At 41.6% G+C, this 15,897-nt stretch overlaps 1 protein-coding gene across 1 annotated transcript in view; it reads left to right on the top strand.

Annotated features, from left to right (window-relative positions):
- fez1 (fasciculation and elongation protein zeta 1 (zygin I)) overlaps window positions 1-15,897 on the top strand; it is a 94,479-nt gene that overhangs the window by 63,904 nt on the left and 14,678 nt on the right. The window contains exons 4-5 of the mRNA XM_060846862.1: window positions 2-149; window positions 8,324-8,595. Of these exons, the coding sequence (XP_060702845.1) occupies window positions 2-149; window positions 8,324-8,595 (420 nt within the window). The remainder of the gene's footprint in view (window position 1; window positions 150-8,323; window positions 8,596-15,897) is intronic.

The following is a 15,897-nucleotide window of genomic DNA, read 5'->3' as shown; positions in this document are numbered from 1 at the left end:
GGTCATTGAGGAGATTGAAGAGATGATGCAGAATTCCCCTGACCCTGAGGTTGAGGAGACTCCATCACAGTCCGACAAACTCTCAGACCTCTCGCAGGATGTTCAGGTGTTCAAACCATCCAGCAGCAACAACAATATCCGGATGGAAGGTGAGGTGATAGTCATTGACCAGTACGTGGACCACTGTATCACCCCACTCTATCATTGGGGGGATGTTTACATGAGTGGTTTGGGGAAGTTTGATGGGTTAATATTTTACAGTTCCAGTCTTCTTTAAAGTTATAGCTCAAAGCTGATTTCCTGTGCCCATCCACCTATTGCACTCTTACTGCCTTCTCCCTAGCCCCACCTCCCTCCCATTTATCTCTCCACCCCGGAGGCTCCCTGCCTTATTCCTGATGAAGGGCTTTTACCTGAAATGTCGATTTTCCTGCTCCTCAGATGCTGCCTGACCTGCTGTGCTTTTCCAGCACCACTCTAATTTTGACTCTGATCTCCAGCATCTGCAGTCCTCACTTTCACCTTTCAGGTGCATTGGTCAGGGGTAAATATAGGGTAGCGGAATGGGTCTGGATGGGTTACTCTTCGGAGGGTAGGTGTAGATTTGTTGGGCCGAAAGGTCTGTTTCCATACTGTAGGGAATCTAATCTTATATGTAAGTGGGGGAAGAAGTGGCTCGTGTTTATTAATATAAAATGGAAGCAGTAAGGCCCAATTTTGATCACAACCATTCTACACCACAATTATGCCTGTAATTAGATTAATTCATGTTCCAGGCTGCTCTGCAATGGGGGAAGTGTGTGTGAATTTGTAACAAGCCTTTTAGTGGAATCAGATGGCTGGACATGCTCTTCTTATTTCAGTCTTCACCCATCATCTGTTTCACAGATTGAAATCCATATGTTGAGTTTAGCAACAAAAACCCTTCCCTGTCCAGAAGCCAACTCACCGCTGGGGAAGACGCCAGCTCTTGTTTTTGTTTTCTGTCATCAAATCAGCCAGTTAACAGACCAACTCACCAAATCACCCATGTCATTGAGTAAACAATTAATAATTTTCAAGCACACTCGTGAGGGGTGACAATATCAAAAATAGGGAGGGGACTAAATTAGAATGGAGCTGGGAGAGCTCACATTTTTTTTCAGTCAACCTACTCAGACATATATCTCTGAGGCAGGAAGGACTTGAACCACGGATTGCTGGCTCCAAGGTAAGAATACCACCACAACATCTCAAGAACCCATTTCTTTATCGCTTTTGTTTTATATTCAGAAGTACTTTCACACACATCTGAACAATTTTTTTTTTGCCCATCACCCAGCCACCCTTGTCACTTTTCACCTGTGACGCACCATCACTGAAATCATCCATGTTTCCAACTGACCTGCAGAGCCCATCAATGCAGCAATACCAAAGGTGAGAGAGTGGTAAGAAGAGAGGGATGAGGTTAAATCAAAGTGGAGTTGGAAGGCACGAAAGGACATTCCACCCCTTGCGGGACCCACCTCTTCCTAAAAACATCAAAAATATTGATAGGCACTGCATGCTCCCTCTCTCAGGACACCCAGGCCTGAAAATAGCAACAGAAGAGGGGATGGGAGTCGGGAAAGATACCTAATTTTTTCTCTTCATATCCAGACAACTTGCACACAACTGAACATTTCTATTCCCTCACCAAATCACGTGTGGTATTTTTCATCTATTAACCACGACCAGTATATCACCCTTGTTTTCCAATTGATTGATTGACATTCAAAACCCATTAAGGGCAATACAAAGCGCCAAAGGTGAGGGAGAGGTAGAGAGCCAAATCATAATGGAAATTGATATTGTGTATAGACAATCCATTTACTGTCTTGCTGTGCAGCTTTTTCTAATCAACCTGTTCAGAGATATTGTTACACACATCTAGAGCAGGTGGGACTTGAACCCAGGGCTCCTGGCTCAGAGATAGAGACACTACTATTGTGCCAGAAGAGCCCAAACCCAACATTTCTTTTTTTCTTTATATTCAGAAGAGCTCTTGCACATGATTGATTTCTCATCATCAAATCAACTGCAGTATATTTCTTCGATCTATTAACTACTACCAGTAAGTCAGCCACGTTTTCCATTTAGATAACTTACGTGCAAGGCCTGGTAAGGAAAATGCAAACCATCAAAGGTGAGGTTGTGGTAGGGTGAGGGGGAAGGTAGCTAGTTGAAAATGGAGTAAGAAGTGTTGAACCCAACTCTTAAATACAAAATCCAATGAGCATCACCTTTTTACAGTCAACTCTGAAGCTATTGAGGTTGATCCTTAGCGCTTTTTGGTGCAGTTTTGGTGGTAGTGGTGGAGACAATGCAGGCTCAATGGTCCAAATTTGAGGGGAGTATGGGAGCAGAGGGACCTTGGGGGTTCAAGTACATAATTCTCTGAATGTGAGGGAGAGTGAGGGAGCAGAGTTGAATGTGGTGGCCATCACCAAGGAGAAAGTTCAAGAAAAACTGAATGGCCTGAAGGTGGATAAATCACTTGGACCAGATGGACTACACCCTAGAGTTCTAAGGGAGATAGCTGAGGAAATAGTGGAAGCATTAGTGGTGATCTTTCAGAAATCGCTCAAATTATGAAGGGTTCCCGAGGACTGGAAAATTGCTAATGTGATGTCTCTGTAGAAAAAGGGAGTAAGGCAAAAGATGGAAAATTACAGACCAATTTAGCAGAACCTCTGTTGTGGGTAAGATCCTGGGATCCATAGTGAAAGCTGAGATTTCTGAATATTTCAAAGTGTGTGGTAAAATAGGGAAAGTCAGCATGGTTTCATCAAGGGGAGTCATGCCTGACAGATCTGATAGACTTCTTTCAGGGAGCGATGAGCAGGTTAGACCAAGGAGGGCCAATGGATGTTGTCCATCTGGACTCCAACAAGGCCTTGGACTAGGTACAGCACAGGACGCTGCTGAGTAAGATAAGGGCCCATGGAATCAGAGGTAAGATGCTAGCATAGATAGAGGCATGGCCGTCTGGCAGAAAACAGAGAGTAGGGGTAAAAGGTCCTCCTCAGGATGGCAGCTGGTGACAAGTGGTGTTCCCACAAGTCTCAGTGTTGGGATCACAACTTTTCACTTTATACATTAATGGCGTAGATGAAGGAACTGAGGGCATTCTGGCTCAGTTTGCAGACAATACAAAGATAAGTAGTGGTACAGGGAGCATTGAGGAGGCGGGGAGATTGCAGAAGGATTCGGACAGGTTAGGAGAGAGGTCAAAGAAGAGGCAGATGGAGGACAATGTGGGAAAGTGTGAGGTCATGCACTTAGGAAGAATAGAGGCATGGGCTGTTTTCTAAGTGGGAGAAAATTAAGATGTATGAAGTGCAAAAAGACTTGGGGTCCTCTCAAGGTAAACTTGCAGGTTGAGCCAGGAGTTAGGAAGGCAAATACACTGATGGCATTTATTTTGAGAGAACTTGAATATAAAAGCAGGGATGTACTTCTGGGGCTCTATAAGGCTCTGGTCAGACCACATTTGGAGTATTGTGCCCAGTTTTAGGCCCCATATCTCAGGAAGGAAGTACTGGTCCTGGAGTGTGTTCAGAGGATGTTCACGAGAATGGTCCCAGGAATGAAAAGCTTAACAATAAGGAAAGTTTTAGGACTCTGGGTCGATATTCAATGGAATTTAGAAGAATGAGAGTGGATCTAATAGAAACTCACAGAATACTGAATTGATTGGTGAGAGTGGATGTTGGGAAGATGTTTCCATTGGTAGGAGAGATTAGGGCCCGAGGTAAAGAGAAGACCTTTGAGAATGGCAGCAAGGATAAATGTCTTCAACCAGAGAGGGGTGAATCAATGGAATTCACTGCCACAGAAGGCTGTGGAAGCCAGGTCATTGAGTATATTTAAGACTGAGGTAGATAGGTTCTTGATCTTGAGTATCAAGGGGATCAAGGGTTACGGGGAGAAAGTAAGAGAATGGGCTTACCAGCCATGATTGAGTGGCAGAGCAGACTCAATGGGCTGAAAGGGTTAATTTCTGTTCCTATGCCTTATGATCTTATGGTCTTATTATTTAAATAGAGAGAGATTGTACGTTACAATGCTGCAGGACAAAGGGGTATGGGTGACCTTGAACATGAATCATAATAAATTAGCATGTTGGTACAGCTAATAATTAGAATGGTTAGTAGAATGTTGACTTTTAATACAGGGGTGTGGGTTTGAGTATAAAAGTAGGGAAGTCTTGCTGCAATTGCACAATTTTGGTGAGATCACACCTGTAGTATTGTGTAGAATTTTTGTCTCCAAATTTAAAGAGACATAGATTTGCATTAGATGCCATTCTGAAAAGGATTAGTATACTGACTCTTGGTGTCAAGGTGTTGCCATATAAGGAAAGGTTCAGCACATTGGATCCATACTCATTGAAGTTTAGAAGAATGAGAGGTGATCTAATGGAAACATTGAAGATTCTGCGGGGTTTTAACAGGGTAGTCAATAACCTGGGGACACAGTTTGAGAATAAGATAATCCCTTTTAAGAACATTGTTAATCTTTGGTATGCTCTACTCCCAGAGAAGGTGAAGTTTAGGCCTTAATCAGATCAACTATGATCTTATTAAATGGGGGAGTAGACGAGAAAAGCCAATTGACACAATCCCACTCCTATTCCTTATATCACCTGCCCGTTGTGCTCTCATTCCACCAATCCAGCTGTGTTGATTTGAATTTCTTAATGCTTCCAAGTTTCATGTCAGCAGGAAATTTTGAATTTGTGTCTCTCACCAAAGTCTGGATTATTAACACCTATCAAGAGGAATGATATTTCTAATTTTAGTCATTTTCTAGTTACTTTATTAATAAGAAATGCCAGTTGTGAGAGGCTCAGTCTTGTTCCCTTAGACTCACTCACTTGAACGTCTTGAAGATTACTGAACATTCAACCTTAAGTACATCGCCCACCAAATTTGCAGCACTTTTTCTCACAATTGTGCATATGAACCTGCAGTATCAACTAAATCATGACATATTTGTTTGTTGCGAAGGAAAGTCTGTGTTCCCCGTTAGGTTCCTTTTCAATCTTTCCCATCTCATCTTAAACCTATGCCCTCAAGTTTTGGACTCACCTACCCTGAGGAAAAGACCTTGGCTATTAACCCTATCCATGCCCGTCATGATTTTATAAATCTCAATAAACGTCAAACTCTGACGGTACGGGGAAAATAGTCCCAGCCTCTCCCTATAGTTCATACCCTCCAACCACGGCAATATCTTTGTAAGCCTTTTCTGCACTTTTCCTATAGCAGGGAGAGCAGAGTTGATTGCAGTAATCCAAAAGTGGCTCCCATAATGTCCTGTACAGCTGTAACTCGTATACTCAATGCACTGACCAATAAAGGTAAGCGTACCAAATGCCTTCTTCACTACCCTGTCTTCCTGTGACTCCACTTTTAAGGAACTATGATCCTGCACTCCAATGTCTCTTTGTTCAGCAACACTCTCCAGGACCCTACCATTAAGTGTATAAGTCCTGCCCTGATTTGCCTTTCCAAAGTGCAGCACCTCACATTTATCTAAATTAAACTCTGTCCATTGGAGGTTCCTTCTTGTCTTGTGAGGCAGGCAAATAGATTGAAAAAATTTGAGAATTTCAATCTCGAGAGCAAAAATGATTCAAGAAGTAAAGCTGAGTAGTGATAGTGTGCTGGAATGGTATTTTTGGTTACTCCAGAATTGGAATCAATCAGTTTTCGTTATTCTGTTTCACAAACTCTCTGTGTACATCAATGGAAAGTGCTTGCTATTGGTTAAAATCTAATTGAGAGGTCTATGTCGAGGATCACTGCTATCTAACTGAGTTAATGGTCTAATTGAATTAAAAACATAGAAGTAGAAGTTCTATTGAGCCAACTCTGTAACTTAAATAAATTATGTCTGATCGAACATTGAAATGGCATTTACCCATGTTATCCCCTCAACTCTTTACATCATTGATAATTAAACATTTTTTAACCTTTACTTTAAATATACAAAAAGACTAAGATCACACAGACTTCGGAACTCCAAAATGATCACAACTCTCCAGTAAAAAGATCTCCTCTCATTTCAGTCCAAAATGGCATTCCCCTTATGTTTAAATTACGCACCCTAGTTTTTTGACTCCCCAACCAAGGGGAAGATCTCATGTGTATCTCCCCTGTCTATCCTTTACGTATTTTGTAGGTTTCAATGAAACCACCTCTATTCTTCAAACATCTAGAGAATAAAGGCCCAGTTTGCTGAGTCTCTCTTCATAGGACAGTTATGTGGTCCAAGGAACAAGTCTGGTGAACCATCATTGCACTCTCTGTGACAACAATATCCTTCCTGAGATAAGGAGTTAAAAACTGCACACAATACACCAGGTGCCATCTGAACCTTTTCCTATAAAATTGGAGCAACATCACTACTCCTTACTCACATCCTCTTGCAATCAAGGCTAATACTCCATTAGCTGCCTTAACAGCTTGCTGCACTTGCAAAATTGATTCGTTTACAATAACTCGATAAGCCAAAGAGTGCGCAAGTGGTAAAAGTGAACTATCAAATTTTAAGTTCCAACATCTGATTATTATTCCTGAAACCTTCCATGGCTTTAAAATAAGGAGAAATACTGAACTAAAATGGCTGCCATGGTCACCTAACTGCACATTGAGACAATCCAAAAGACCCATATGGAATTAATTAACAAATCTGTATTCAAATTTGCTTTTTATTGAAAGACATTGAAATCAGGCAACTGAGTCAACATCAGGAAATTTGTGTCTTCTGTTTTAATTCATACATTTCTGAGTTTAACATATTGGGAGATGAGAGGCATGCCCAATTGTTAGCTGGCTTGGAAAGACAGTAGAACTAGACTTGGGAATATAAAACAAACCATATTTCAGTAGTCATAGAGATATACAGCATGGAAACAGACCCTTCAGTCCAGCATGTCCATGCTGACCAGTTATCCCAACCCAATCTAGTCCCACCTGCCAGCACCCAGCCCATATCTCTTCAAACCTATTTATATATCCATCCAAATGTCTCTTAAATGTTGCAATTGTACCAGCCGCCACCACTTCCTTTGGCATCTCATTCCAGACACGTACTACCCTCTGTGAAAAAGTTGCCCCGTAGGTCTAAGCTGCAGGGCAGAAAGAATGATGAGCCATAGCAGCAGAATCTGGAAGATTTTCTATCTCTTTTATTAACTCTCTCTGTCTCTCCCCCTATTTCCCTGATCACCACGGCAGACAGTACTCAGTGAAAAGCAAATTGGGAAACCAAGCATTCACTGAGAGCACAAAGGTATCTACAATCTTTGCCAGTAAACAATTAAATAACAATTACCCCAAGTTGAAAATCTAACACCCCAAGAACTTTAAGAAGTTTTAACCCGCACTACCATCATTCTTCCTCTCTGTCCCACTCACTGTCTCCATTTAGAACATATTACTTCTGTTTGTGTCTGTGTTTTACATTGTGTTTATTATTTTTTTCTCTGGCTGAGTAGGCATTAATTTTCTCTTTCTTTTACTCAAGAAAAGGTGAGTAATTAACTCCTTAGGGTGGCATGATGGCTCAGTGATTAGTACTGCTGCCTGGCAGTGCTAGGGACCCAACTTCAGTTCCTCCCTCAGGTGACTGTGTGGAATTTCTGCATTCTCCATGTGGGTTTCCTCCAGGTGGTCAGGTTTCTTCCCACAGTCTAAAGATGTGTAGGTTAGATGGATTGGTAATGGTAATTTGCCCATGGTATCCATGGATGTGCAAGCTAGATGGATTAGCCATAGGAGTTACAAGGACGGGGGTGGGTCTGGGTGTGATGTCCTTTGGAAGGTCCGTGTGGACTCAGTGGGTTGAATGGCCTGCTTCCACACTGTAGAGATTCTATGATTCATTTTTGACCTAGTTAAATAACTGTTTTAATTGATGATTAAGTGCACAAGAGAAAGGATGACCGAAAGGATGATAAATGAAACTTTAATTGAAGGTTTAGCCAATGGGGCCAGGTTAAAGGAAGCTTCTAAAGGACAGAGGATTCTGGAGAAACAAAGGGATTGAGGGTGGGAGTTACAATCTGTGGGTCAAGTGACTGATGGCGTGGTGAAGCAGGCAACCTGAGTAAAGTACGGAGAGGTCAGGGAGAGGAAAATTTACCTACAGAATAATAAGAATATTCTGGTGGATATTGAAGGGGGCAGAGAGTTATACACATAAGTACAGCAAGAATGAAGTAGCAGCCAGGAAGGATTTAAATGGATTCACTACGAAAGTTTTCACCCCTGCTTTGTGTGTTCTGGCTGTGCAGATGTGAAGCAGCTGACTGAGGTTGAGCTTGGTGAGCTGTTGGCGCAGATTGAATTGGCCGTTAAAGATTACTCAGAGGAGCTGATCCAACAGCTGGCACTGCGTGACGAGCTAGAGTTTGAGAAAGAGGTGAAAAACAGCTTCATCTCCATCCTCCTCGAGGTGCAGAACAAGCAGAAAGAGCACCGGGAAACAATGAAGAAGAGAAAGAAGGAGAAAGGTGGCATTTCAGCAGGTTTCCGGCAGGAGAGAGCAAGTCACATGCCTGTGAAGGTGAGGCCCTGACCATTGCATGCTGAAAACAGGTTGCTGCTCTTCATTACCAGCCCAGCCTTGTGAGGCTCTCTATCGAAGTTCTTTCATCTTTGTGTGGACAACAGTAGAATAATAAATGATTGGATGAGTGATTCAAAATTCTGATATAATGTAGCATAGATACAAGATCAAATGACTCTATGGCAGAAGTGAATTTAATTTCAGTTATTTAAGTTTGGTTAATGAAGATAAAATCTTGAATTGAAAAATAGTCTCGGGTATAAAACTCCTAAATTGTTGTAAATTCCTATCTTGTACCACGGACATCCGCTGTCCTTACCTGGTCCGGCCTACACATGACTCCAAACCCACAGCAGCTTGAAATGTCCGAACATGCTGGTCCATTTTATTCTCTTGGAAAACAAGGGATGGTCAATCAATATGGATCCTGTCAGTGACGCCCACATGTCATGAATAAATACGTTGGTTTGTTTTTGAGTGATGTACTAGGAAAAGAGGGATGCTGCCAATGTCTCAACTCTGTGGTAGAGTTCTCCTTCAGGGAAGGCATGACATGGAAGCCCTAACTATCTCTATCTCTATAATTAAGCAGTTTTAAATGGTCATTCTAGACACTCGCTGTTGAATTCAGATAAATTTTAACGAATTGAATTTAAATTCCTCAGTTGCTGTGGAGTTGTGTCACCAGATCATGAATTCAGGCCTCTGGGTTGCTCTCTTCTCTCATAGGCAGTCCCAAGGGATCAAGGGTGAACTTTCTTCCTGTCCAGCTCAGTGGGTTCCAGGATAGCTGATCAGTCCAATGCACGATTTGTGTGTGTGCTTGATAATGCCTCAATATTAATTTTCTCAGCATTAGCAAATAATAAATTTGCTCTTCCTTTAATTCAAGAAAACGTTATAACTGTCTCCTTATTGTTCTGATGATCCAGTCCACTGTATAGCACTGCTGCCTCATAGCGCCAGGGTCCCAGGTTTGATTCCACTCTTGGGCAACTGTCTGTGTGGAGTTTGCATGTTCTCCCCATGTCTGCGTGGATTTCCTCCGGGCACTACAGTTTCCTCCCACGGTCTAAAGATGTGCATGTTAGGTGGATTGGCCATGCTAAGTTACCCATAATGGTCAGCGATATGTAGGGTTACAGGGAAAGGGTAGGGGGATGGGTCTGGGTGGGATGCTTTTTGGAGGGTGGGTGTGGACTTGTTGGGCTGAATGGCCTGTTTCCACACTGTAGGGATTATATGAAATTTGAGTTGGGTACTAAAAACAGTTCCTTTCAAAAGCTGTTTCAAAAAAAGCTGCAAAGAGATATTCTTAGGCCTGTACCATTGAAATGCTAAGCAATATAGAACAGGACAGGTAACGAGTTGTCTTTGGAAGAATTGAAAGGATAGCTAGGTATTGAAAGCCCAGCCGACATGTCTTTGGAAAACTCCAAAGCAGAATACCGTATTAGATGTAATTCCATAATTGGCCTAAATATGTTAAATTATTCTGAGATTTGTAAAGAATTATGCTGATGATCATTTTAGGATTGTCATCCCGCACGTCCTATATGTTAATATCCAGGGCCCCATTCTTTGCAAGAAGAACATGTACACACTATGCATCTGTTTTCAACTCTGCAAACAGGTGACGTTCATTTCACTTGTTAATTTTTAAGGGCAATGCATTTATTAATCAGAGTCAACCTGCCTAGTTTAAACTCTAAACAAATCTTGGCGTTAACTGTCAGCCATCATCTAACTGGCACATTTTCTAGAGTCCACTTGCAAACCAGTCAATACTTTTCTCTCATACAATATAAATTTTGCTTTCCAATTAATTTATTAATGCTTGCAAATTGAGCAAGGTGAAGAGCCTTGAGAAAATGTGCCTTTTTTACCCAGAGAGTGACATGCTGTGGGCTAGTGTAGCCTGGAGTGACCCCTGACAGTGACATGGTATGGGTTGGGGTAGCCCGGAGTGTACCCCTGACAGTGTCATGGTGTAGGTTGGTGTAACGTGGAGTGTCCCCCTAACAGTGATACGATGTGGGTGGTGTAATACAAAAGTTCTATTCCAAGCTTACTGCTGAGCAAATCAGATTCCAGACTAAAATCTAACTTGATAGATCACATTTTGTTTTTTTCTTAATTAATAAATGCAGCAGCATTTCACAGAAATACAAGATTTGGTTTTAACAATGAAACCGAAGTCCATCACACAAAGACTTCCTTACCCCAGCCTGGCTGAAATAAGGGCCTGCATTCTATTAACCTTCCTGATTATCCGCTGCACCTATGTGCTAGCTTTCTGTGTTGTGTTGTGCACAAATACCCCCAAGTCCCTTTGTGTTGCAGCTTTCTGCTATTTTCTCCATTCTCCATTTCAGCAGCCTGGTGGCTCTGTGATCAGCACTGCTACCTCACTGTGTCAGGGACGTGGGTTCGATTCCAGCCACAAGCAGTCTGTGTGGAGTTTGCATATTGTCCCTGTGTTCTGTGTGGGTTTTCTCACACAGTCCAAAGATGTGCAGGTTAGGTGGACTGACCATGGAAAATGTGGGGTAATGGAGATGGGTGTGGATGGGATGTTCTTTCATGGGTTGGTGTGGACCTGTTGGGCCAAATGGCATCTTTCTGCTTTGTAGGGATTCTATGATTAAATAATACTGTTCTTTTGTTCTCCCTTCCAAAATGAACAACTTTACATTTTCCCACATTATGCTCCATTTGCCAAATGTTTACCCACTTAGTCTATCAATATCTCTTTGGAAACTGTTTGTATCCCTCTCACAACTTGCCTACAAATTTGACTACAATACATTCACTTCCTTCCTCCAAGTCACTAGTACACATTGTAAGCAGTTGTGGTCCTAGCACTGATCCCTGTGGAACCCATTGGTTGCAAGTTGCCAACTTGAAAAAAAAACTTGTAATCCCACTCTCTATTTCCTGTCCATTAGTCAATTCTCTCTCCATGCTAAGAAACTACCTCCAACACCATAGGCCTTTGTGGGGTACCTTGTAGGACACCTTTGGGGAAGTCCAAACACCAACAAATTTACTGGTACCACTTTATACACTCACATTGAAAAACTTCAATAAATTAGTCGGACGTGATTTCCCTTTGTGACGAGTTGGACGGAGGGATCTGTTTCTGTGCTGGACACCTCTATGACTCTTAGCCCTGCAGATACTGCTTGATTAGATTATGATTTTCCAAATGTTCTTCCATTAATTCCTTAATAATTGATCCAATATTTTTCCAAAAAAATAGATGTTAAACTAATCGGCCTGCTTTTTTCCTCCCTCACTTTTTGAAAAGGGATGTCACATTAGCAACTTTCTAATCCTCTGGTAATTCTCTAGATTCCAAAAATTTTGGAACATTACAACCAATGCATCCACTATCTTTGTAGCTACCTCATTTAGGATGCTGGGATACAAGCCAACAGGGCCAGGGGATGTATCTGCCTTTAACTGGACCTAGGGTAATAGCCATAACAGAAGGGAATAAAGTGCCAGGGAAGGACGGTGTCAAAAGGTGATCGTACAGAGCAAGAGATATGGTTAACAAAGTAGCTTCATGTAAAAGTTAAAGGGGGTCAAAGGAGTTCTCAGACGGGCGCAAAGAAAGCGGAGTGAAGCCTCACTTAGTTGAAAAGCCACAGTGGAATATTGTTGAATGTCCACCTGATGGCAGTAGTGTTCTAAGGCAAGTGTAATAGGCGAAGGGAAAACCCATTCCAATCTACAAGGAAGAAGGATGAGAACACACTCCACTGCAGACATTTGGTGAGAAGCACCAAGGGCAAGGGCATAAGGTAAAGCACATTTCTCTACTGGGGAGACCAAAGGAACAGACGTAACATGCAACGCTTGACTTGTTTAACTGTGTTGATGTAAAGTTGATTGAAAGTGAGGTACAGGATGCAAGTCCATTTATCCAGTGGGAAGGGAAACTCATTACCCAATTAGCTCCAGGAAATCAAATTTGGAAAAATGCCAGCATCTGGCACATGGATTGTGCAACTGGGCAGTGAAAGATTAAAACTCAGATAAGAAGAACAGCTCAGAAACTAAGTCCAGCAACAGTTCTCAAAGCAAGCTTTGAACCCTGGTTAGGATGAATAGAATGAGTGTGGAATGTGCATCTGTATGTTAGTTGTACCAAGTTTTATCTTGTTATTTCGTAGCAACTTTGTAAGGGAATGCTCAGTGTAAACTAGTGGAACAAATATTGATTATGTTCCTTTCTTGAAGTGGGAAGGTTACACAATAGTGATAAAATGTGGATTATCAAGTTTTGATTTGTATCAGCTGATCATAATGTCTGGGACTTTTATGGACTGGAAGAGATTTGGAAAGGAAAGACACAGACTTATAAATGATTGCACTGATAGCTGACCACAGGTTGAGACACGTTTCATAAAATAATCGATAAACAAGAACCAATCTGAATTGAAATTAACGTTTCTATCAGGAAACCAGTCAAACATGGAAAAACCCGTATCTCTGATTTGATATCCACCAGCGTGATAAGTTTCATATCCTGGAACTGAAAAGCTGACCTACAAATATCCAGATTGAAAACAAGAAACTCAGACATTGGAGTACACAAACCAGCTATGTTTCAAAGAGCTATTTTTGGTAGGGCAGAGGAGATAGTTTTGTAACTTAAACTGAAGAAGGCTCTCTGTTTGTCTGTCTGCCTCTCTCTCTCTCTTTCTCTCTCTCCTCTCAAGAAGGACAAACTGCAGTGACAAAGAAAATTGTAGAAACAGTCGATCATTGAGAACTCTTAAGATATCTGCAAGATTCATTATTCCTGTTGATCCCAGAATATCTCTAACCATAGTCTCATGGATTTTAAATTGCATGTTCTTTTATCTTCCTTTGAACTGTACACTAGCCCCTTTTAACTTGTATCTCACAGAATCACAGAATTATTATGGCCATTCAGCCCATCATGCCTGCCCTGATTCCATTACCAAGTGTCAATCCCCTGCTTTTATCCCATGTTCCTGTTCACAATTTCTATTCAGATAATCATCAAGTGCTCTCTTGAATGTTTCGCACCTGCATAAGTTTTAAAAATGCAACATTAGGGAATGCAAGGCAATTTGTGCTAATCTTTTGTATCTCTTAATAGTTAGCTTAAAAATAGGAGGCCCAAGGCTGTAAGGTAAATGAGTGTTTACTCCATCAGCTGGAGAGTGTTGTTGTGATTGGAGTGAAGGTAGAAAACTCAGAGGTGAAAATATTATCTTAAATAAATTCTTGCATTGAAATCACTCCTTTCATAATCTCAGGATGCCTTAAATTATTTCACAGATGATAAAGTGTTGCAATTCCCCTTCTAATAAAGGAAACATCTAATCAAACCTGTACACAGAAAGATCCCACAAACAGCAATAAAGCAAACAATCATATGTATATTACTTGAGGAGTATGTGTTTTCCAAGATAGTGATAAAGTCCATTGCTGTTCTTCAACATAGTGCCTTGGGATCTTTTATGCTCATCTGAGACGTTAGACAAGCTCAAAGGTTAATGGTTAATCTGAAAGGTAGCATCCCTGACAGTGCAGCACTCCATTGATGGTGCCTAGAGTTTTGTGCCAAAGTCTTAGACTTAGACTCAAGTTAAGTATTAGATGATGGACTAGCAGTTATGTTGATAGATTGGGGATCATGTGGTCATTTTCCTATAAACAAAATTGAGTGGAGATTTGATAGAAGTATTCAAGATCGAGGAGGTCTGGGACAGAGTAGATAGAGAAATTCTGTTTGTATTGGAGAAGGGTTAAGGACCTAGGAGCTCCGGCAACACTCAAAGCTTGAGACCATTCAGGACAAAGCAGTCCACATTGACAAACATATGCTCCCTCCACCATAGACACCTAGTAGCAGCAGTGTGCACGATCTCTACAAGATGTACTGCAGACATTCACCAAGGCTCCTAAGACAGCACCTTCCAAAACCCATGACAACTATCACTTGGAAGGATAGGAATGGCAGGTGTATGAGAACACTTCCACCTACAAATTCCTCTCTAAGCCACTCACTATTCAGACCTGCAAATATATTGCCGTTCCTTTACTGTCATTGGGTCAAAATCCTGGACATCCATTTGTAAGGGTATTGTGAGTCTACCTACAGCAAAGGCACTGCACTAGTTCAAGAAGGAATCTCACCACCACCTTCTCAAGGGCAAGTAGGGATGAGCAATAATTGTTGGCCTAGCCAGTGTCACCCATATCACGTAGGTAAATAAAAAAAATGTTAAAGATAATTGACACAACGACCAATGGTAACAGGAGGAAAATGTTTCTCTAGACCAAGTGGTTAGGATCTGGAATGCATGCCTGAATGTGTGCTAGATACAAGTTCAATCCGACTTTTCAAGAGTTACTTGGATAATTGTCTCAAGAGAGAAAATTTACAGGCCCATAGGGAAAGGGGAATGCGATGAGCTGTTTTGCAGAGAAGCACAGCAGGTCAGGCAGCATCTGAGGAGGGGGATAACCAACAATATGGGTAAAAGCCCTTCATCAGGAATGAGGCTGTGAGCCAAGGGAGTGGGGAAATAAATGGGAGAGGGTGGGGCTGGGGGGAAGGTAACTGAGGCTGACCTGACCTGCTGTACTTTTCCAGCACCACACTCTCAACTCTAATCCACAGTCCTCACTTTCCCCTGTTTTGCAGAGAGACAATACTGACATATTGGGCAAAATTGCTGTAAACATTCTCTGAAATAAAGTGGAAGGATGTTAATGAGGTCCATAAAAAAAACACTAACATAGCCTATTTGGTCTAAACAACCTGGTTCTGTGGTATAAGGTCCATCAAATCTAAGATTTAATGGTGACCTGAAAAAAAGGCATAATTTCAGATTTTTGAAATCATTATGACACAATTACAACATTGTGATTGTATAGTGATTAATGAATGCAAATTTACTGATACATATTAATGATAGCCCATGACTCACTGGCTTAGAATGACATCACATGACGTACTATGCAATAATCAGATGTGTTCTGGAAGTCAGTCGGTGTCTCTGTTTCAGGGACATTGCTTCCACTTCAAGTCTCTTTGCATTCTACACTACACCTTTAGTCACAATGCCTTCAGGAGTCTAGGCTAGGCAATCCCTACCTAAACCTCCTCATCTTTCTAACTCACTGTCTTCCTGTAAGATGCTGAAATGCCCCCATTATCCAGTTTGGTTCAGTGTCATTGATTACCCTGCTGTGCAGTGACTTGGGACTGCTTATCTGGTTAATGGTGCTGGTTAGGTCGAAGTTGTGGTT

The sequence above is a fragment of the Hemiscyllium ocellatum genome, chromosome 29, assembly GCF_020745735.1.
Source record: "Hemiscyllium ocellatum isolate sHemOce1 chromosome 29, sHemOce1.pat.X.cur, whole genome shotgun sequence".
NCBI classification, from domain to species: domain Eukaryota; kingdom Metazoa; phylum Chordata; class Chondrichthyes; order Orectolobiformes; family Hemiscylliidae; genus Hemiscyllium; species Hemiscyllium ocellatum.
Note: the sequence above shows the minus strand (reverse complement) of the source record. Positions and strands in the feature narration are given on the sequence as shown.